Source organism: Staurois parvus, unplaced genomic scaffold (genome assembly GCF_062004578.1).
Source record: "Staurois parvus isolate SC_StPar_1 unplaced genomic scaffold, SC_StPar_1.0 ptg000689l, whole genome shotgun sequence".
Lineage (NCBI taxonomy): Eukaryota > Metazoa > Chordata > Amphibia > Anura > Ranidae > Staurois > Staurois parvus.
The window spans coordinates 2,103,130-2,127,326 of NW_028318485.1; the positions used below are offsets into that span (position 1 = coordinate 2,103,130).

The 24,197-nt window shown below is 43.9% G+C and overlaps 1 protein-coding gene across 2 annotated transcripts in view; it reads left to right on the forward strand.

The window, feature by feature from the left end:
* The window catches only part of DCAF15 (DDB1 and CUL4 associated factor 15), a 37,311-nt gene that overhangs the window by 9,065 nt on the left and 4,049 nt on the right, over positions 1-24,197 (forward strand). Inside the window, exons 3-12 of one of the 2 annotated variants that reach the window (XM_089652641.1) lie at positions 3,373-3,508; positions 8,211-8,317; positions 8,395-8,516; positions 13,429-13,587; positions 13,772-14,197; positions 17,466-17,560; positions 17,665-17,793; positions 22,852-22,937; positions 23,009-23,113; positions 23,242-23,357. In XM_089652641.1, coding sequence (XP_089508767.1) covers positions 3,373-3,508; positions 8,211-8,317; positions 8,395-8,516; positions 13,429-13,587; positions 13,772-14,197; positions 17,466-17,560; positions 17,665-17,793; positions 22,852-22,937; positions 23,009-23,113; positions 23,242-23,357 — 1,481 coding nt within the window. The remainder of the gene's footprint in view (positions 1-3,372; positions 3,509-8,210; positions 8,318-8,394; positions 8,517-13,428; positions 13,588-13,771; positions 14,198-17,465; positions 17,561-17,664; positions 17,794-22,851; positions 22,938-23,008; positions 23,114-23,241; positions 23,358-24,197) is intronic. The other variant, XM_089652642.1, reaches the window with a different exon arrangement.

The following is a 24,197-nucleotide window of genomic DNA, read 5'->3' on the forward strand; positions in this document are numbered from 1 at the left end:
CCTGAATAGGAGTCTTGGGGCTGATGGTAGCCTCTTTTGAGACATTTCTCTTCCCCCAATGTCACTCCAGATTTTTTCAATGCAACACTCAGTCATTGGACGTCAGTCCTTTCTTTGGATGGACTGATTTGGTTGATACCAAAGTCCAGATTATCCCTGGCTTGTTAGCTCAGGAATCCTGCCCTGTAGTCAATCCTGCCCTCACTCAGCTGGGGTGGGGTCCTAGATGCCTTTTTGGTGAAGAGCTCTTGGTTGTTGGAACAATGGCATCTCCTGATAAACACCTGAAGCTTCAAGCAATTTGGCTTTCCCTTCCGTGTTTGATAACCTGCTGGAGGATCATCTGTTCTGGGTTCAGTTGAACAAGACCACAGCAGTGACTCACATAAACTGTCAGGGAGGAAGCAGAAGTCTTTCTGCAGCAGGAGAGGTAGAGAGAATTTGGTACCATGGTGACACTGTACTACTTGTGGGGGGTGATAAAGATTATTATTATTTATTTTTTTTACACTGATTGCTATAAAGGCTGTAAAAGCAATCATTTCTCCTCTCTGACTGCATTCCTTCAGCCATTGAGAAGTACTGAGTGAGCTGTGATTGGTCACAGCTTGTCACATGGTACAAGGTTATTGTGAATAGCCCTGTACCATGTGACCTCTGTGATCATTCACAGATTTCACACGTAGTAAGCAATGATGTCAGATGTGACATCTTGCTACATCTTGCTTACTACTCTTTGTGTGATCACTGATCGGAACCTCACACAGAGGTCCCGTACAATGATCGGTGCTGTGCTCTCCCAGGGAGCGGGCACAAGCAGGGAACGGGGGGGGGGGACGTTTATAAACTGCCACCTGCCCCTGCACTGCTCCTGTCCGGCTGTTTATATAAATGGGCTGGATTGGAAGTGGTTAATAGCAAGCCGCTGCCGAGGGGGCTCCCAAGCCCAACTGCTGGTGTCCATAAGATAAGACACACAGAGCCTTGACTTGGCCCCACCCCTCTCATTTCCCATGGCCAATGGCTCCCACTGCTGTCTCAGCCATTGATGAAAGGGGGTCCCGGGACTGCCTTTGCTCTCATGCACATTGTTGGATTAAGAGGGGCTCAAGTGAGTTTTAAGGTGGGGGGGGCTATAAGGGAGCAGCACACGGAAGATTTTATTACTTTTATGCACAGAATGCATGAAGGTTATAAAAAAAACAAAAAACCTTCAGCCTTTACAACCACTTTAAATAGGCTTCTGCGTAATTTAATTAACTCCAAGAAAAGGATTTTATGATGAGTACAAAAATCTTATATTTTTTATTTTATATTTTAATGGGCTGTTAATTGTTCTTCAATTTTGACTGGAGTTCTGCTTTAGGGATTTTTTTTTTTGTCAGTGAATTTGACTAAATGTTTGTGTTTTATACTTGAATGTAGTTATGCTTTAAAGGATAAGTTCACCTTTTCAAAAAAAAAATAAAATAAATGCTCATCGTTTTGCATGTTATTTTTTTTTTATTTTCTTTTTTTATTGGGAGCCTGCAAAGCATTGCACCCGAGATGAGCTGATCATAGGTGCTATGCAGGGCTCTTGCAGACTCGGTGTGTGTAAGCCGTGTGCCTTGTACCTCGTATGAGCATTCAGTTACACACTAACAGGAACTTTCAGTCAACTACCACAGCGTTCAATAGCGCCATAGTGGTTCATTGGGAACTATAACCTGACAGCCGCAAAGGCTGTCAGTACTTGTAGTTTCCCATTCACAGAATACTGTGCATGAGTGACACGGTGGGGTGGGCGAAGCCCCGCACGGCCGCATCTTTTTTTTGAATTGTGGCAGCAGACATGAGAACAAGATCCCCGGTCTGCTGTCACTGTGGGGGGTCCGCACTTTTGTGATACAGGTGTAACATGTTAGAAAAGGTGAGATTGTCCTTTAAAACAAATGCATGCATAATAAATGCTTAACAGGACTTGAGTGTTTGTATGTCTTTTTCTGTTCTTCCCTATGTATGATTTGCCTAGATGGCTCGATTTAACCACTTCAAGTCCGGATACTTTCACCCCCTTCCTGCCCAGGCCAATTTTCAGCTTTCAGTGCTATCACACTTTGAATGACAATTGCGCGGTCATGCAACACTGTACCCAAATGAATTTTTTAGCATTTTTTTGAGACGGATAAAGCTTTATTTTGGTGGTATTTATATACCACTGGGATTTTTTTTTTGCTATACAAATGAAAAAGTCCAAAAATTTTGAAAAGTTTTTCTTATAAAAAGTTTAAAATAAATAATCTTTCTTCATAAGTCTTGGCCAAAATTTATTCAGTTATCTTTTTAGTAAAAAAAAATAACCCAAATTAGTTTATAACCAAAAATGTATAATAATAATAAAAAAAAAAAAAATGATATAAAAAAAATAAAAATGTATTAAACTTACTGTCACCCCAGCAGTACAGTGTCACCATGGTGACACTGTACTACTTGTGGGGGGTTATGAAGATTTTTTTTTTTACACTGATTTCTTTTACACCCATAAAGGCTGTAAAAGCAATCATTTCTCCTACTCTCTGGCTGCATTCCTGCAGCCATTGAGAAATACGGTGTGAGCTGTGATTGGTCACAGCTTGTCACATGGTACAAGGCTGTTGTGTATAGCCCTGTGCCATGTGACCTCTGATCATTCACAGATTTCACACGTAGTAAGCAATGATGTCAGAAGTGACATCTTGTTTACTACTCATGTGATCACTGATTGGCCAATCAGTGATCACATGATTGGGACCTCGCGCAGAGGTCCTGTACAATGATCCTCTGGACACAGTGGGCACCGGATCGCGGTGCTGCGCGCTCCCAGGGAGTGGGCACAAGCAGGGGTCAGGAAGGCTGTTTATAAACGGCCACCTGACCCTGCACTGCTCCCGTCCGGCCGTTTATGTACATGGGCCGGACGGGAAGTGGTTAAAGGCTAGAAAATGTACAGAGAAAAGTATCCCTGACTACGCCCTGGTGGGGGAGGCAAAATGCATCAGGATGAGTGGTTTGGAGCAGATATGTAAGGCTGAGGCCAATTTTTAGTGTTTCTTCACCTGGGCTGGTGGGGCGATCCTTACCCCTTTGCATTTACTAGCCCCCTGGACTGGTATTATAACAGGCCTGCACCCCATGTTCTGTGACACAGAGATATGTTTTCACCTCTACTTTGAGTGGTGCGAAAAGCAATCCTAACAGGTCACAGTAAACAAAGGGCTAGAACACACATCTGCTGCTTTTTACTACATCAGCAGGCAGCTGCCATTTTTGCTGTCCCTCACCTGCAGGGAGCCGGCCTTCATACATCGTCTATCCTGCCATTGACTTGTACGTGTGTTTCTGTCCCCGCAGGCACATCTTCCTGGGTTTCTCCAAGTGTGGCCGCTTTGTGTTGTCATATACCAGTGATGTCCTGGACGATGACTTCTCCTTCTACTCCTATCACCTGTACTGGTGGCATTTCCAGGGGCACAGCAAACTGCGTCTGGTAAGAGCCATTGCTTGTTCACTTTTTATTAACAGATTCCAAAATCTGACCTGTTCTGTTACAGCAGTGCAAATGCTCACGAATTCTGGTTGCCAAAAAGTTTTTTTCTGGTCCAGTACAGAGGGGAACATCAGGGATCACAAATGATCTCACACTGCAGAAATACAGCTGTGTGGGTCAAGGCAGAAGAAGCGCTCTTTAGGGTACTGCTTGAATGCAGTTAACACTTATAAATGTTTTCTAGAACATCACAAATATTAACTTTTTGACTTCAGGTCCACTTTAATTATAACCTTTTTTTTTTTTTTTTTTTTTTTTTTTTTACATAAAGGGCTAGTGGATAATTATTGATCGATACCTTATGGCCAATACAGAGGTTTAGCAGATAAAAATAAATTTTTTGCTGTCTTACTACTTAGACAGAGAGCGACTGCAAGTTAGCATCACTAACAGGATCTAAGACTTGCACACTACCCTCTGGTTCCTCTGCGTGTCCACTGGTAGGAGCAGGGAGCAGGGTTTGCAGACTTTTGGCCTGGAATCTCAAAGGCATTTGAAATGTGTTGAAATTCTTGTATTTCCTGTAAGATAGGCTGCTTATTCCAAGAGGGATCCTAACTTGCCTTTTGAGTATCTTCAAACCATGTGAAATTTCATTCTTCAGTGAAATATTTGTGGTCAGTATGTCACCGTCAAAGTGATTCCTAGTCTTCCCCTTTTAAGTTTCCAGCAGAACAGCCCACTAAATCTTTAGTTGACTGTATGAGTTGTCCCTATGAACCAGACACAAATGGTGGGGGTGGGCTAGAGCTTTCGATCAGGGCTTTTTTACTTTTTTTTGGTTCATCTGACATGGAAATGTAGACTCCTAACTGACCTGGTGCCAACGAAGGCATGTCTACCCCTCTTTACATTCTCGTTTGCTTTAAGCACTCGCAGGTTGCGGGGGGAAAAACCCCCCACATTGCATGAGTTAACTGCTCGTTTTGTCCAGGGGTGTAATGAAAGGCTATACTCTACCTGATCCTTCAATCCTCTGGAAAACCGTGCTCCCCCATCTCCAAGGGTGGACTATTCCTGCCGTCCTTATATCCAGAGCCGGTCTATGGGCTTGATGACATCAGGAACAGTCCACTTCACAAGACCGCTAGCGTGCAGGAGCGGCAGGGACCAGTCTTGCGATCAGAGGATCTTTGGATTAGGTAAGTATATCTCTGCTCTTCTCACCCCTAGACAAAAAAAAGCAGTAAAAGCGGGGTTCCAGCCGTTTTTGTGTCTATTAAAAGTCAGCAGCTACAAAAACTGTCTCAGGGCCCGGCAATGTGCTCACCTGTGCTGTCCCTTCTCTCCACGGTGTCGGCATCTCAACTGTGGGTACCAGTGTGTTACAGCTTGCGGCTTCACTACAGGGTGCCCAATGTGCATGCTAGAGTCGCGCTGTGCATCCTGATTGGTCCGGTAGTCTTCTGGGACCTGTGAAAGTTCCCAGGAGACTGCGGGAGGAAGGAGGGGGCCGAACTTCTGGCTCCCTTTGCAGCGGTGAACGGAGCCAGAAGTGGGAGCAAGTACCTGTCAAAACCAGGCACCCGCTGCCCCCTCCCCACCAAAAGGTGCCAAATATGGCATTGGAAGGGGAGGCAAACAAGCGGAGTGTGGGTGGAACTCCGCTTTAACAAATGCAGTGCATGCACAGCCCCACTGCATGGGAAATTTATTTATTTATTTATTTTCCCCAGAGTTCTTCTTTAAATTCAAACATGGGCAAGTGTACACATATCCCATACATTCCATTATACATCAGGCTTTAGAGAAATCGTAACTGTGGCAAAGTTACATAGTCTGGATGAAAAATACACAAGTCTATCCAGTTCAACCAATAGAGGTTATACAATGCTCTATACACAATCCAATATACACCGTTGATCCAGAAGAAGGCAAAAAACCCCAACTAAGCATCATCCAATTTGCTCCAGCATTGGAAAAAATCCCTTCCTGATCCCCTAAGAGGCAATCTGATATATCGTGGATTAGCTTTACCTATAAATGTTGGTATCCAGTTATATTTTCTGTATCTAGGAAAGAATCCAGGACTTTTTTTTTTTTTTTTTTTAAAGGTGGAAGTATATACTGTATCGTTCTCAAATTCATGGTTCATTCCCTCTGAATGGGAGAATAATAATTGCAACAATTAAAAAAAAAAAAGGGGGGGGTTGTCTTGGAGTTGTGTGGTATATTCTCTTGTCCCTACTGAGGAAGATGAATGAATATGGTGGTGTCAGGGCCTTATTTCACACGTGGACACAGTCTGATCGAGCGAGGCGATAGGATCGGCAGGGAAGGGGGCTAGTGAAGAGAGTTTGGGAGATGGAAAGAGTATGGGGAGGTAGGTAGAAGGGGAGAGAGGCATGAAGGAGAAGACAGAATGGGTAAAGGGAAAGGGTGCATCAGGAATAGGTTTGCAGGTGTAACAGACATGGAAGCGATTTCCTCTAGGAGGGGATGAATCCGAGGTTCTATGAGTCAGTGCCAAGGGAACCACAGTTCTGTACTTGGCCCCTCAGAGATCAAAATGGAAAGGTAATGGCACTTCTGGTCCAGCCATGTGGAGGAGTAAATGAAGTCGGTGCAAGGGGACCACTTATTGCGGCATTTCTTTATTATGAAGAGTTGCAGTAAATCTTCCATCTGTGAGTTCCCGTGCATTTTTGAAAACCATAAGGACAGTGAGGGGTTATTGGTTTGTTTCCAGAAAGCTGAAACACATGCTCAGGCTGGTTTAAAGGAAGGTTTTAACCAAGGGCTTTCCCCAGCATGCAGGCATGCATTCAATCTGTTATTTTGTAAAGCGCTGCACAAACTGTTGGCGCTATATAAATCCTGTATTATTATTATAATAATAACACAGGTCTGCAAAAAAATTTTTCAAGAGCTGTTTTGGTTATTCCACGTAATCTTTGTTTTTTGGTGCGCTGAATCCGAAAATGACCTCCATTTTGTCATAGGACATCACGTTTCCTGACGATTTGGGTAACTATGTTAAATAAGACAATACCTCAAAATAAATGGAAATAGACTTATAAAATTAAAGTTTTATTACAATTTTTTCATGAAAATCCTTTTTTGAACTGAAATGAGCTCACCTACACACACTAAACTCGATTCTTCATCCCTGTGAGGCTCCTCTTGGTGCATTTACGCTTGTGAGTAGCATCTGGAATGTCTCTCTGAAGCATCCAACAGTAGTCCGCCATCATTGTAATGCTCCATTTTCCTTGGTATCTCCTTTCCATCTCTTTAATGTCTTGGTGGAATCGTTCACCTTGTTCCTCACTCAGCTCCCAATTTTCAGGAAAGTAGTCAAGGTGGGACTGGAGGAAATGCACTTTCAAACTCGGGCAACCTAAAGCTTGAAGTGCCTTCAGCATTTGTCCGACGATCGTTTTGTAGTGAGGATATTTGTTATTGCCTAAAAATTTCTGTACGACTTCTTTAAATGCAATCCACCCTTCTTTGTGAGGATCCGTCATGGTATTGACAAACTCTTGATCAACTATAAGCCTTCTAATGTCGGGTCCGACGAACACACCTTCCTTCAATTTTGCCTCCGACGAACACACCTTCCTTCAATTTTGCCTCCGACAGGCCTGGAAACTTGGTGACCAAGTATTTGAAGCATTCTCCATCTCTTGGAAGTGATTTTACGAATTGCTTCATCAATCCCAATTTTATGTGGAGAGGTGGTAGAAGAACTTTATGGGAACGTACCAACGTTTCTCGGAGGACATTTTTTTTCACCGACTGTTAGCACCCTCGGCTGCCAACTCTTCTTGGTCCAGTGATTTTGTCGGTCTGGACTGTCCCATAGGCATAGAAAACAAGGGTATTTGGTATCCCACCCACTGGATTCTTCAGGAAAGATTAACCCCTTCTACCATTAGAAGCACAGACTCAGGGCTGAGGCTTACACATACAGCATGCTGCTGAGTATCCCAGTAGTCAGACATGTCACTCAGAGCAGCACTTGTATTCACCCCCTTTGCAGGGGGGGAGGGGCAGAGATTGCTTACCTGCAAATAACAAAGGGCCAGAAGAGAACTAGGGAAATGAGGAAATAGAATTCTTTTCCCCTAAAACTTGTTTAGCTTATGTATATATTGATGACCATCAGATTTGCAATGCTATATTTTTTTTTACATAACTCGGGACAACCCCTTTTAAGGTTTTTTTGGCATTTTATATCTTAAATGCATTTATGTGAATTAATAGTAATTTGGACTTTAAATTTGGTTAAAAACCCATATTATAAAAAAAACCAAAAATTAAAAAAATTGATAAATTTGAAGACCATTTTGCATTTTGTGGCAAATCATGACGTCTAGGAATTTTTTCAATATTTTAGTTTTCAGCACACCAAAATACATGGAAATTAGATGAAAATAATCAAAGAGCTTTTTAGTCGCAGACCTGTGTAATTTACCCATGCAGGGCAAAGAAACTGGTTCCTATTGTTCCCCCTCCCACCCTATTCAGCTGTTGGAAGAGGGAACAAAAGCAATGTGTAATCTCCAAGTGACATGCTATAGATAGATATATTTTTTTCTAAACATGATAGAAAATCATCTTATAAACTGGTAACTTTTTTTTTTTTTTAAAGAACGAAATCGTAAAAAGTAACCTTTAATTGTGTTACACTTGTCCCCAGGTACGGCAGGTACGGCTCTTCCAGGATGAGGAAATCTACAGTGACCTCTTCCTGACAGTGTGCGAGTGGCCCAGTGACAGCTCCAAGGTCATTGTGTTTGGCTTCAAGTAAGTCTTCCATTTTCACACATCCTCCCAGTCCTTTACCTCGCCCAGACCACAGTAACCTCTGTTTCCTTCCTCAGCACTTCTGGCAATGGGATGATAATGAATATGATGAGCGATGAGAATCATCGTGATATTTACATCAGCGCTGTGTCTATACCTCCAATGTCACCCTGTATAGACTGCCGGGAGTCTGCGATTGGTAAGTGGAGTTTGTACCATGTCGCCTCTTCCAGTACATCATATGGTCATGTTTCCACAACTGTAAACTGCCTTTATTAATTCAGTGACATCATAAATGAAGATTTCATTAATTTTCTGGTTCTCCGTGCCTACACAGAATATTTGAAACATTACCTGTTGGGAATATTGTACACAGAGAGAGTCTATACCTGGGACAAGCTCCGTATTAAAGAATATAAACCCAACATTTAATATTTCTGTTATGTGCCTGCTGTACCATGTACTTGTATGAAAAAGTATCCTGTTCCCTCTGTATTGCTTCCTTTTTGTGAAATTCCTGGTGTTCCTGCTAGTCACTCTGCTGTCCTGTTAAAAACTGACCACGCTAGACATGAGAGCACAGTATGATCAGTTTTCTAGTTGTGCAAGAAGCTAATCTGATGTTATGGTATGATGGGTAAGTATTTGCCTGTATCTCTCTGCACTGAGGACACTATTGATCCTGACCAAATCTCCAACTCCATTTGCACAAATGCAGCCCCAAACTTGCAAGGAACCTCCACCATGTTTCACTGTTGCCTTCAGACACTCATTATTGTACTGCTCTCCAGCCTTTCGCCAACAAACTGCCTCCTGCTACAGCCAAATATTTTTCTGCACCCCAGTTCTTATGTTTTCATGCATAGTTGACTTGCTTAGCTTTGTTTCCACATTAGAGGTATGGATTTTTGTCCGCAATCCTTCCATGAAGACCACTTTAGGCCAGACTTCTCCGGACAGTAGATGGGTGTACCTAGGTTCCGCTGGTTTCCACTAGTTCTATGCTGATGACTCTGCTGCATACAGTGAGGAACAGAAGTATTTGAACCCCCTGTGATTTTGCAAGTTTTCCCACTTAGAAATCATGGAGGGGTCTGAAATTCACATTGTAGGTGCATTCCCACTCTGAGAGACAGAATTAAAAAAAAAAATTCAGGATATCACATTGTATGATTTTTAAATAATTTATCTGTCTTGCACTGCTGAACATAAGTATTTGAACACCTGAGAACATCGGTGTTAATATTTGGTACAGGAGCCTTTGTTTGCAATTACAGAGGTCAGACGTTTCCTGTAGTTCCTGACCAGGTTTGCACTGCAACAGGGATTTTGGCCGACTCCTCCACACAGATCTCCTCTAGATCTGTCAGGTTTCGGGGCTGTCGCTGAGCAACACGGAGTTTCAGCTCCCTCCAAAGATGTTCTATTGGATTTAGGTCTGGAGACTGGCGAGGCCACTCCAGAAAAGAGTAGGGGAAAAAATGTCAGTGGTCTCCACCTGTAAAACCATTCCTGTTTTGGGGGACGTCTCATTGTTGTCCATTTAGTGCATCTGTTGCAGGAGTTTCGTTGACTTGATGGTGTGTGTGTGTGTGTGTGTGTGTATGTATACAGTTGTGTTCAAAATAATAGCAGTGTGTTGAAATAAGTGAATAAAGCTCAAAATCCTTCTAATAGCTTTTATTTCCATCCACACAAATGCATTGGGAACACTACACATTCTATTCCAAATCAAAACATGAAGAAAAATACAACAAATTTGTGTTGTTTCTCTAAAAATATTGAAGAAAAGTGAATATTAGACTGTTCAAAAAAATAGCAGTGTTTGTATTCTTCCTTACAAACTCAAACATTCACTATACCTGTGACCAGGTATTCCAGCCCAGGATGATTGGACGACATTCCACAGTTCTTCTCTATTTCTTGGTTTTGCCTCAGAAACGGCATTTTTGATGTCACCCCACAAGTTTTCTATTGGATTAAGATCCGGGGATTGGGCTGGCCATTCCATAACGTCCATCTTGTTGGTCTGGGACCAAGATGTTGCACGTTTACTGGTGTGTTTGGGGTCATTGTCTTGTTGGAACACCCATTTCAAGGGCATTTCCTCTTCAGCATAAGGCAGCATGACCTCTTCAAGTATTCTGATGTATTCAAACTGATCCATGATCCCTGGTATGCGATAAATAGGCCCAACACCGTAGTAGGAGAAACATCCCCATATCATGATGCTTGCACCACCATGCTTCACTGTCTTCACAGTGTACTGTGGCTTGAATTCAGTGTTTGGGGGTCGTCTGACAAACTGTCTGCCCACTAGACCCAAAAAGAACAATCTTACTTTCATCAGTCCACAAAATGTTGCGCCATTTCTCTTTAGGCCAGTCAATGTGCTCTTTGGCAAATTGTAACCTCTTCAGCACATGTCTTTTTTTCAACAGTGGGACTTTGCGGGGGCTTCTTGCAGATAGCTTGGCTTCACATAGGCGTCTTCTAATTGTAACAGTCCTCACAGGGAACGTCACACCTTCTTTCATCTTCCTGGAGCTGATTGTTGGCTGAGTCCGCGCAATTTTGGCTATTCTTCTATCCATTCCAATGGTAGTTTTTCTTTCTTCCACGTCTTTCAGGTTTTGGTTGCCTTTTTAAAGCATTTGCGATCATTTTAGCTGAGCAGCCGATCATTTTCTGCACTTCTTTATATGTTTTCCCCTCTCCAATCAACTTTTTAATCAAGGTACGCTGTTCTTCTGAACAATGTTTGGAACGATCCATTTTCCTCAGAATTTCAGAGAGAAATGCACTGTAACCAGCATGTCCAACATTTGCTGCCTTCCTTCCTTAAATAAGGGCAATAATTGCCACCTGTTTTTCAAAGAATGAACGACGTCACTAATAGAACTCCACACTGCTATTATTTTGAACATGCCCCTTTCAATGAGTGATTCAATTACACAGAATCAGCAGCATGCGTGTCATGACTGTTGGGTCTGTTGGATTTCTATTACTCTACTACACCTGCTAGGAAATTATTTGCCATGTAGAGATATCATTTCTACCAAACACAGTGATTGATCCGGTTAGTGATGTCTGACTGCTATTATCTTGAACACAACTATGTGTGTGTATGTATGTGTATGTATATATGTATGTGTATATGTAATTTTTGCTTACCTGTCTGTAATGAAAATGGGGTGTTCCCAAACATGCCCACGGTGGACTCCTGTCTCCCACAAAGTCAGATTCAGACCTGCTATGGAAGGTTGAGTCTAATGACCCAACAACCACAGAGAGGAAGTTCTAGAACAAAGGCTTTGGGAAGTTGCTCATGTGAGAAGCTGTCTGCCATCTGGCCGTAGTGGAGTAAAGGGAACGTTGTATAAGGTTTTATTGGCTGGAGTTCACTCTCTAACTTTTTGCAAGACTTCTCTTGTAGATCACAGGGGTGCACTTATGTTTGCTCTCCTGTGATCCAAAGTTGGCTGAGAGGGGGCACACCGCTGAGAACCTGAGCCAGCCGCTCTCCTGCCCGGCACTCCAGTGAGTGGTGGAGTAGCAGATCAGAGCGCGTTGACTGATCACTACTCTCCACTCTGAGCAGACCGAGAATTGAGTGAGCAGCGATCATGTTCTCGGTGTTAGACAACATGGGACAGCTGTAGCATGGATGGGAGCAGGTGGCCATTTTATAAACGGCCTCCGTATTCCCTGCCTGTGTGCGCTTCCTGGGAGCGTGCGGCACCGCAATCCGGTTGCCCGCTGTGTCCGAAACACCTATCGCTGTAGGGGACCTCTGTGTGAGGTCCTGATTCATGTGATTACTAATTGGCCAATCAGTGATCACATGATTAGTAGTAAGCAAGATGCCACTTCTGACATCATTGCTTACTACGTATGAAATCTGCGAATGAGATTACATGGTACAAGCCTATTCACAACAGCCTTGTACCATGTGACAAGCTGTGACCAATCACAGCTCACACAGTATTTCTCAATGGCTGCAAGAATGCAGCCAGAGAGGAGAAATAATTGCTTTTGCAGCCTTTATGGGTATAAAAGCAATCGGTGTAAAAAAAGAAAACCTTCATTGCCCCCCACAAGTAGTACAGTGTCACTATGGTGATACTGTACTGCTACGGTGACAGTATGTAAAAAAAAAAAAAAAAAAAAAAACATAAATATTAAAAAAATTAAGTAAAAATGTACAAAAAGTTTTAGAATTATTTTTTGGTGTTTAAACTAATTTGGGTTATTTTTGTTTTTACCAAAAAGCTGAATACATTTTAGCCAAGATTTATGAAGAAAGATTTATTTGCAAAATTTTATAAGAAAAACACTTTTTTTTTTTTTTTTTTTTTTTCCCCCAAAACGTTTAGAATTTTTCATTTTATATAGCTAAAAAAAAAAATCCCAGTGGTGAATAAATACCACCAAAATAAAGTTTTATCTGTCTCAAAAAAATGCTAAAAAATTCATATGGGTACAGTGTTGCCATTCAAAGTGTGATCGCGCTGAATGCTGAAATTGGCCTGGACAGGAAGGGGGTCAAAGTGTCCGGACTGGAAGTGGTTAATAGGTAGAGAAGCAACGATAAGGATCACAGCCCTAATTAGCAATAATGTCCTGTGTTTCTACATTTGTACCCATCTCTGTAAAGTGTGTGTGTGTGTGTATATATATATATATGTGTGTGTGTATATATATGTGTGTGTATATGTGTGTGTGTGTATATGTGTGTGTGTGTATATGTGTGTGTGTATGTATGTATATGTGTGTGTGTATGTATGTATATGTGTGTGTGTATGTATATATATGTGTGTGTGTGTATGTATATATATATATATGTGTGTGTGTGTGTATGTATGTATATATATATATATATATATATATATATATATATATATATGTATGTGTGTGTGTATGTGTATGTATGTATGTATGTGTGTGTGTGTATATATGTGTGTATGTGTGTGTATATGTGTGTGTGTGTGTGTATATATATATATATATATGTATATGTTTGTATATATATATGTATATATATATATATATATATATATATATATATATATATATATATAAAAATTCCTGATTTTATTCTCTGTTCTCAGGTCAGTGTTTGTTGCACAGTTTCATGCTGCATACAAAGTATCAGGTGGTCTATCCATTCCCCACCTTTCAGCCAGCCTTCCAGCTGAAGAAAGATCAAGTAGTGTTGCTGAATACAAGCTATTCCCTGGTGGCCTGTGCCATAACTGTACACCCAGCAGGTAAGTGGTCTGTCCAGCTTTGCTGACTCTCATTTCATCCGTGTGGGGTACACTTTTTTTTTTTGTTTTTGTAAATGAGGTCTGGCATCGTACCCCCACGTGTCCAGACAAGACTGTAACTTGCTCATTGTTTAAAGCCTGTATTGGGAAGTGCATGGGTCTTTTCTGTTTTTGTTTCTCAAAGGTGACCAGGAACCCAGCCGTATCCTCTACAGCAAACAGAGCCACCACAACACACGCCCTAACGCCTCCCCTTCCGTCAGCCCCTGTGCCTCTTCTTCAAGCAGTCAGTCTCCTCACCCACCCGACCCCAGTTCCCCCCCTCCCCCAGGAACTCCTCCCGCTGTCACCCGCGCACGTGAGTTTGTGGCCGGGATATTCCGGCGGGCTCGTGAGGCTTCGGGCATAGAGCACCAGGACAAGGGAGAGAAGGCCGGGCCCAGCCGACAGAGCCCTTCTCAGCCTGCTGAACCGGACTCCCCTGTATGGCACAGGCCTGCCGGTGAAGGCTCCACACAAAAGAACAATCGCAGTGAGGAACCCAGCTACGTCAACTACACAAGACTGCGATATGTCCTGGGGGAGGTGACCGAGAGTGATCGAGAGAGCGGTAAGAGCGCTGGGGTGTTGGTATACACAGGTATCCTCCCTTTTGTCCTTGTATGAATAATTGGTATTGCAACCCAAATAGAAATTGAGGAGTAGTGCAATATGTAAATAAGACACACGACACAGAACTAGTAAGAAGGGGTCATTTTATTGGAAAGAAGTAAAGAATTTAACCCCTTGACGCTGACGTAACACAAATATGCGGCCTCACAGAACTGGGCTTTTTTCCGTGGGGGCCGCATATTTGCGTACCTGTCTTTATGCTGGGAGCGCGCCGCACAGCGCGCTCTCAGCACAAAGACCGCAGTGTCACTGAGCGCACCAGGTCCGGTTTTAACGATCGGGACTCCTGATTCCGGGTCACATGATCGCTGTGATGGCCTCTAATTGGCTATCACAGTGATCAGTCACTACATCCCAGCCCCCTTGTTTTTTTTTTTTTTTGGTTTTTTTCTCTCTCTATGAATGGAGGAGAGAGATGCAGTCTATCTAACTCCTGGCATAGAGAGAGAAAAAAGTTACAGAATAAAAAAAAGCTAAGTATTAAAAAATAAAGAAAAAATACCTAGATCAAGGTTTGATCTAGTTCAGTGCCAGGGTAAGTGTTTGGGTCAAGGTCCGGGTCAAAGGTCAAGATTTAAAAAAAAATTGGTGTCGGTTTTAGGTAAAAAAAAAAAGACAAAAACAAAATGTGCACTATTGTTTCTGGGCTGTACTCCGGGTACAAACCACAAATAACATACACATATATGGTATCGCTGTGATCGCCAAGAGCTGGAAAATTTTATTTTGGGTTGTTCTTTGGTGGTAGGTTATGGTAGTAACAAGAATCACACAGCTAAATAAAAAAATATATATTCTTTTTTTTTTACTATTTTGGGCCAGTTTTCCTTTTGATAAAAAAAAAAAAATCAGGAGATATCCATTGCTATTTACCACCAAATGAAAGCCCAATTTGTCCTGAAAAAAACGCGGTATAATTCACCTGGATGTACAAAGTAGTTGTGGTGATATGTACGGTTTTTACGAACACATCTCAACATTGCAAAATTGTGCTTAGGCATTACGATTTGTTTTACCCTTAGGCGTGAAGGGGTTAAGATCTCTGAGGTGGGCATGTAGTACTTGATGTATGTCACATCCATTGCGCCTTCTTCACATAGGCATGCTTAAAGTGGAACTTTATGTCCAAACATTATAAAGAGCAAACCGGCAGGAATTCTAATGCAGAAGAGACATGCTTTGCCTCGTCTGCGTTATAGTTACTTACCTGCCTGTCCGCCCATGTACAGTATACTGCGCATGTGCAGCTCACTGTACAAATCTGACAGAAATCCTGGTAGTGACCAATTACCAGCCAGTGATGGCAGCCGGTAATTGAGACCCGGAAGCCGGCCACCCAGAGTAGTCAGCGGCTGGCCTGGGAGCTCCGGGACACCGCATCACTGGAGTTTAGTACAGTGCCGCTTGAAGCATACATTTGTGCAGCGGACCATGTTTGCCCACACAGGATGCACGAGTGTTCATGCATTCACATGCAGGCAGTCCCATTCATGTCTGTTGGATACAGCCGGTGAACAGACACAGCCACTGGTCCAAATTTGACAGACGTGCAGGTCCGTGCCCCTAGACCAGGGGTAGGCAACCTGAGAGCCGCAGGACTACAAGTTCCATCATGCCTATGCAAGTCATAGCTGTAACTATCAGTTTTGTAATCTTTGCAATGCCTTATGGGAAATGTAGTTCCACAACAGCTAGAGAGCTACAGGTTGCCTACCCCTGGCCTAGACGCACACTGTCTGAACCTGCACAGCTGTCCGATCAGGACCAGTGGCTGTGTCTGAACAAGGACCACCAGATTACTATTTTAATGAAAGCTGCAAACTTAAAAGGATGAAATGATATTAAGATGTTACAGCTTGTATGATATTTTAGAGATTGGATTTAGATCTATTTTAGACGCAGAAATTTCTTCACGCCTTTTTCTGTGTTATCTGAAATATAAATTTCCAATATGGTCGAGAATTCAGTAAAGCTCTCTGGGGACAGTAGGGGCAAGGCAGAAAGTTATGTTCACTTGATTTTCCTGGATATATCAAGAGACGAGTGTATGATTTTTTTTTGGGGGGGGTATTTTTTTTTTTCTTTTAACCACTTCCTGTCCGGGCCATGTACATGAACAGCTGAACAGTGGCAGTGCAGGGGCGGGTTGCCATTCAGAAACGGCGCCCACCATTTTGGACTGTGTGCTCTCCCTGGGAGCGCGCAGCACCGCGATCCAGTGCCTGCTGTGTCCTCTAGTCACAGCGGAACACTGATCACTGTACGGGACCTCCTGTGTGAGGTCTTGATCATGCGATCACTGGTTGGCCAATCAGTGATCACATGAATAGTAATAAGCAAGATGTCACTTAAAAGGATGAAATGATATGAACATGTTACAGCTTTGTATATTTTAGAGATTGGATTTAGATCTATTTTAGATGCAGAAAATATCTTCAGGTGAGGAGTTGCAGACATCTGACATCATTCCTTACTACGTGTGAAATTTGTGAATCATCACAGAGATCACATGGTACAAGGCCATTCACAACAGCCTTGTACCATGTGACAAGCTGTGACCAATCACAGCTCTTGCAGTATTTCTCAATGGCTGCAAGAATGCAGCCAGAGAGAGGGAGAAATGATTGCATGTACAGCCTTTATGGGTGTAAAAGCAATCTGTGTAAAAAAAACAAACAAAAAAAAAAAGAAATCCTTCATTACTCCCCACAAGTAGTACATTGTCACTATGGTGACACTGTACTGCTAGGGTGACAGTATGTTCAAAAAAACAAAACATTAATAATATAAAAAAATAAAAATGAAAGCATTTTTTTGAAAAATTATAATTTTTGGTTATTCATTTTTTTTTTTTTTTGCTAAAAAGATAACTGAATACATTTTGGCCAAGATTTTATGAAGAAAGATTATTTGTAAAATTTCATAAGAAAAACACTTTTTTTCAAAATTTTTGGACTTTTTCATTTATATAGAAAAAAAATCCCAGTGGGGAATAAATGCCACCAAAATAAAGTTTTATCTGTCTCCAAAAATGCTAAAAAATATCACATGGGTACAGTGTTGCATGACTGCGCAATTGTCATTCAAAGTGTGATAGCGCTGAAAGCTGGAAATTGGCCTGAGCAGGAAGTGGTTAAATGCGATATTTTCGGCTGTAAAGCTGATTTTCAGTGGGTTAGAGCAAGTTTTAATACTTTGAGTCCCAGCAGGGTATGAAGATGACAAGATGTCTCTGCCTTTCCTGGTTACTGATCTGAAGGGCCAGCACCTAAAGCCTCTGAATGACAAGGCCTCTTTCCAGGTGAGCAGTGCTCCTCCTCTCTGCTGTGTCCTTTTAAAGATGCTGTCCAATCTGATCTTGTTACCTCTGCACTTTTTTTTTTTTTTTTGTTTTTTTTTTTCCAGGGCCAGCACCTTTGTGTGGAGCAGCTGACACTGGACTTTGAGTACGTAATTAACGAGGTCATACGACATGATGCATCATGGTCCCAACAGTTCTGCTCCTTTAGTGACTATGACATTGTCATCCTGGAGGTAAGCAGTGTGTGGGCGCTATATGTTTATCACATTTGTATCCCGTGCAGTGATAGAATCCGTTGTTGTCGTTTTGACCAGTATGGGGATAGAACCAAGTTTACTGAAATCTGTCCTGGGGTTTTCAATGGAATCTGTTTCTTTGCCTCAAAGTGACAGTTTTCCTTGCAGGCCACTACAACTACTCTCACTCAGTATGCTCTGTCAGTACCTAAATTGAAACCTTGTTTCACCACTTGACCTCCAGAAGATTTAGCCCCCCCCCCCCCCCCCCCCACCAGGCCATGTTTTGCTATACGGCAGGGGTCTCCAAACCATTTAAAACAAAGGGCCAGTTTACTGTCCTTCAGGTTTTATGGGACCGGACTGTGGCCCGTGGGAGTAGAAAATGTCCCAGCATCAGTGGGAGTAAAACAAAGCCCCATTATTGGTTCTGGCAGGAGGAGTAGTGCCCCATCATTGGTTCTGGCCGGAGGAGTAGTGCCCCATCATTGGTTCTGGCCGGAGGAGTAGTGCCCCATCATTGGTTCTGGCCGGAGGAGTAGTGCCCCATCATTGGTTCTGGCCGGAGGAGTAGTGCCCCATCATTGGTTCTGGCCGGAGGAGTAGTGCCCCATCATTGGTTCTGGCCGGAGGAGTAGTGCCCCATCATTGGTTCTGGCCGGAGGAGTAGTGCCCCATCATTGGTTCTGGCCGGAGGAGTAGTGCCCCATCATTGGTTCTGGCCGGAGGAGTAGTGCCCCATCATTGGTTCTGGCCGGAGGAGTAGTGCCCCATCATTGGTTCTGGCCGGAGGAGTAGTGCCCCATCATTGGTTCTGGCCGGAGGAGTAGTGCCCCATCATTGGTTCTGGCCGGAGGAGTAGTGCCCCATCATTGGTTCTGGCCGGAGGAGTAGTGCCCCATCATTGGTTCTGGCCGGAGGAGTAGTGCCCCATCATTGGTTCTGGCCGGAGGAGTAGTGTCCCGTTGTTGGTTTCAAAGGGAGGAATGGTGCCTCATCCATGGTGACAGCTGGAGGAATAGTGTCCCAAGGGCCGGATACAGGCAAGTAAAGGGCCACATCTAGCCCTCGGGCCACAGTTTGGAGACCGCTGCTATACGGCATTGTTACACGCAGTTGCATGGTCATGCAACTCTGTACATAAATGAAAATTTTAATTTTTTCCGCAAATTGTTATTATATCAGGTACTTATATAGCGCCATCAATTTATGCAGCTCTTTACATATATATTGTACATTCACTTCAGTCCCTAACCCTCAAGGGGTGTACAATCTAAGGTCCCTAACTCACATTCATACATACACATACTAGGGACAATTTAGACACTAGGCCAATATGTGTTCTGCTACGTAGTTTTGGTACAAAAAAAAAAAATCCCAATAAGCGTATATTGATTGGTTTGTGCAAACGTTATAGCGTCTACAAACTATGGTGTGTGTGTATATATACTAGAATTTTAATATTTATACTAGTAATGGTGGTGATCAGCAACTTATAGCGGGACTGAGTTAGTGTCAGATTGTCAGCTGCAATATCGGACACTTTGTGGAAACCAGTGACACTAACACAGTGATCAGTGCTAAAATATACACTCACTGTACTAATGACACTGGCTGAGAAGGGGTTAAACATCTAGGGCAGGGGTGTCCAAACTTTTTTCAAAGAGGGCCAGATTGGATGAAGTGAACATGGTGGAGGGCCGAACATTTTTCCGAACATTCTTTGAACCATTACAATTAAATGCAAATAAATTATTTTATGCCAAGTTAATTGCAAACAACATACTTTTCATTTCATAACATTAAGATCAACTGACAGCTGAGTTTTCACAATGTATTGAAAATAAATTTAAAAAAAACTTACCTGCACTAATGTGAAGGGTGAAAAAGGTAGCTGGAACTGAAGTCTCTGCTCGTCAGCCGGGGGGGGGAAGAGAAACACACTTCACGCTGGAAGCCCGGCCCTGACGTCACCGCCCTCTGTCGCTCCCAGTGCGGCTCAGTCACGCATGCGCACTGCTCTCAAGCAGAAGACTGTCTGCCACAGAAGGGAGGGCCGTGCGACAGCCGCATTTACACAGACCAGGGAGAACGCGCCGCAGTCAGGCATGCGCACTGCCCTCTGCTCTCAAGCAGAAGACTGTCTGCCATAGAAGGGAGGGCCGTGGGAGGGGCACATTACACAGAGCAGGGAGGGCTGTTGGAGGGCCGTATTAAACCGACCCCCGGGCCGTAAATGGCCCGCGGGCCGGACCTTGGACATGCCTGATCTAGGGCAATCAAAGGGTTAACGTTGCTTAGTCAGTTTTTTATATGTGTGGTGTTTTAAGGAATGTGCTGGATTTTATTATCTGCTTTGCAGGGAAACAAAGTCCAGCACCAAATTGACCAATGCCGCCGTTGACAGGACAGCTCTGCCTTGTTCACATAGAGCTGTGTTCTGTCTCTCGTGTGGCTGATGGCGATCATCCATTGGCCGGCACCCGCTGATCGGCTTCTGCTGTGACTATTCATATGAGTGGCACACCGGGGGCGCACGCCCTACCAGGAAGTGCAGACATGCGTGTATGTGCAGATATATATATATAATATAATATAGTGTGTGTGTGAGTGATTCTACACATAGCAGCCATCCTGTAGCAGTAAAGCTTGGTCCAAACAAACTATTAGCTTCAAAAAGATGCAGCAGCTGGGAGCACTGTGTGTGTGGAGCCTCGGCTACATATAGTACACGGCACTGTGTTCCGGTAGTAGTTCCCATTCCACTGCTGGAACAAACTTGAGTCTAGCGAAGTGGTACTCAGCCTTTCCCAGGAAGTTTTGTATTCTATGAATGAAGACAAAGCTTCCTCAGGAGAAGTAGCCAGATGATGTCATGATCTTGGCCAATCACAGGAGGCTTTGTATCCATTTATAAAATACAAAGCTTGCTGTAAAAGGCTGAGCTTCGCATATCCCGGCTTGATTTTGTTTGAGTGGGACCGAGGCGTTCTAATCTCACAGCTGGAACACTGCGCTGTATATGCTATGTAGTTGAGGCTACATACAGCTTCTACATTGCTCCTAGCCACTGCATTTTTTAGTGGGAGTAATTTTGTTTTTTGGACTGGCTTGGTCCAAACAAGCTGTTTCTAAAGGATAAGCCCACGTTTTGGGAACATGTCCCATGTTCCACCCATTTTTGTCCCATGTTTCCCACTCCTGCAGCCTCTTCTTGATCCCTCTTCTCATTGTGATAGCGGGCCAGGGATCTTCTCCCCATGCCTGCTGTCACAATTTGAAAAGAGCGTGGTCGTGCGGGGCTCCACCCACATGTCCACGTTGTTCATTCACAGTGTTCTGTGAATGAATGAACTACAAGTACCTAGTGGTCTGCGGGGGCGCTCTTGTAGTCCTTTGATTCCCCCTGTCATTCTGTAAACTGCTTGCCCATACCAGGTACAAGCAGACTAAGACACTGACAAGCAGCAGGAGCCCTGCATGGCACTTGCGTTCTGCTAATCGTGGGTGCAATGGTTTCTAGGCTCCTACCAGAAAAAAAAAACTAGTAAATGCACATTTTTTTACCTGCAAAAAAAGTGCATTATTTTTTAAGGTGATCTTCTCCTTTCAACTTCACTAAAATCTGGAGATCAGCTTTAATAAGCTTTGTGTCAGAGTTTGCACAGAGGTGGTGACCCGCTCCCCTCTCACATGAGTTCTGGTCTGATGATTGGCTGGCATAGCATTGAATCCTGGGTGGAAGGGCTAAAGGTCACATGCTCCTCCATTCCCCAAAACACCAGATGTTTGCAAGGGCAGTAAAGTTGCGTATCTATGGGTCAGGGGTTGCCCTTTCAAGAAAACCTTTCACTTTGGCCTGAATGGGCAAATGACAAATTCTCATGAATCCTTTTACTGCTGCCGCTGTTTAACCCCTTGCCTACCGGGCACTTATACCCCCTTCCTGCCCAGGCCAATTTTCAGCTTTCAGTGCCGTCACACTTTGACAATTGCGCGGTCATGCAACACTGTACCCATATGCAATTTTTATAATTTTTTTCACACAAATAGAGCTTTATTTTGGGGGTGTTTACTCGCCGCCGGGTGTTTTTATGTTTTTTGCGTTCTAAACAAAAAAAGAGCAAAAAATTTGTCTCTATTCTAAAATTTTGCAAACAGGTAATTTTTTCTCCTTCACTGATGTGCGTTGATGAGGCTGCACTGATAGGCAGCACTGATGGCCACTGCTGGGCAGCACTGCTGGATGGCACTGCTGGGCTGCACTTGCTGGGCTCTTGTGGGTGGCACTGCTGGGAACTTGTGGGCGGCACTGCTGGGCACATGTGGGCGGCACTGATGGATGGCACTGCTGGGCACATGTGGGCAGCACTGATGGATGGCACTGGTGGGTGGCACTGCTGGGCACTGGTGGGTGGCACTGCTGGGCACTGGTGGGTGGCACTGCTGGGCACTGGTGGGTGGCACTGCTGGGCACTGGTGGGTGGCACTGCTGGGCACTGGTGGGTGGCACTGCTGGGCACTGGTGGGTGGCACTGCTGGGCACTGGTGGGCGGCACTGCTGGGTGGCACTGCTGGGCACTTGTGGGCGGCACTGGTGGGTGGCACTGCTGGGCACTGATCATCAGGGCACTGATGATCAGTGCCCTGATGATCGGTGCCGATCCCTCCTCTGAGAACTGCAGGATCTCTACTTTCCTCATACTGTGACAGTTGCATTTCCTGGTGATCAGTATGTCATTGGACACGGCTGATCACGTGGTAAAAGGCTGCTGTGATTGGCCTTTTACCATATCACGTGATCAGCCGTGTCCATAGGACATCGATCATGGAGATTACCAGGTGCACGCTCCAGGGGGCGTGCAGGAGAGCGCGTTCTGGGAGGACATCCTATGACGCCCTCCCAGAACTGGCCGGCTGCGGTGAAGCCGTCATTCGGCTATCTGTGGTCCACAAGAGGTTAAGTATTGCAGCATGGCAATAACTGGATGTATTTTTGCTGAAAACTTTTATTTAAAAAACTATAGTGTTGTCCATTGTCTTTCTGTCCCTCAGATGTGTCCAGAGACCAACAAGGTAATAATGAACATCGGCCTGTTACTCCTGGCTTTCCCTCCTCCTCAGGAGGACACACAGCTCAGGTAGGCGATGTCACAGCCTTTCTCACTGCCAGTTTGTCTGGACTCGCTTAGCGATCTTATCTTTCTCATAGGCCGAAGACGCATCACACCAGCCTGAAAGTGGCCTGGGACCTGGACACTGGTGTCTTCAGCACGCTGAGTGTAGATGACCTCACTGAAGTCAAAGGTCAAACCAGGCAAGTCATCTCTTTCCAACACACAAAGTTCCTATCTGCTTCCTGCTGTAGGTAGTTGTTAGCAATCGCTGGTCTTCCATTATACCGTATGTATAAAGAGTGGATTGACGTGGATTTTGCTCCCACAGTGGCAGTGTCTGGAGCTCGTACCGGAAGAGTTGCGTAGACACGGTTATGAAATGGTTGGTTCCAGAGAACAGCGTGCGATTTGTGCATCGTATGACCAATGAGGCCCTGCATAAAGGTACGGGAAGTCTGAAGGGGTTATAATATCTGGCCAAATCTCTGTGCTATTGATGGGTATAGCAACCCTATATAATGCAAGGCTTGGCGGGATCAACATTCTACACCAGTCAGATCTGCACAATGCAATGATTTGTGTTTTTGCTGTTTGTTTCCGTCACTGTATGTCTGCCTGATCAAGAAAAAAAAGAACTGAAACTGAATATATGTCCCTTGAGGGACAAACCAGTAAAATAACAACTCGCCCTTTATAAACAGGCCAATTAAGATTTACACGGTGGGTTTTGTGTATTCAGGATAAATTGGCCGTTCCGTGCAAGCTCACCACCCCCTGACCCACTCACACTCGTCTTTCCAATGCTCCCTGTTCTGTTCTTCCATGGTAGCCAGGAGTCCAAATTCTTTGTAAGCTCCGTGTCAGACCTGGAAACACCAGTATTTTGTGAGAGATGGAGTAACAGAGGTGGGGAAGCTTGGAAGAAGGTGAGTATAAGTGGGTAGAGGGGGTTGCTTTCAACTCTTTACACTGAATAGCCAAAGTAAGTCTCTTTATGGCCCCATTAACACGAAGGGTCTGATCAGGTCCGCCTGTCAGTTTTTTATGCAGGCCTGATCGGATCCCACATTCATTCCTATGGACCAGCGGATATACATAGACTTGTCCTTTTTACAACCACCTAGTTCCAATCCGACCTGGTCCAAAAAAAAAAATGGAAGGGGATCCATCTATTTGTATCAGAAGGCTGAGTCTGTTTACTCCCGGCCCCCCATAGAGCAAAGTGTTCTCTGTATCCGCTCTGCAGAAACTGAGGGGACATGGACCTGTCATCCACCTGCTTTG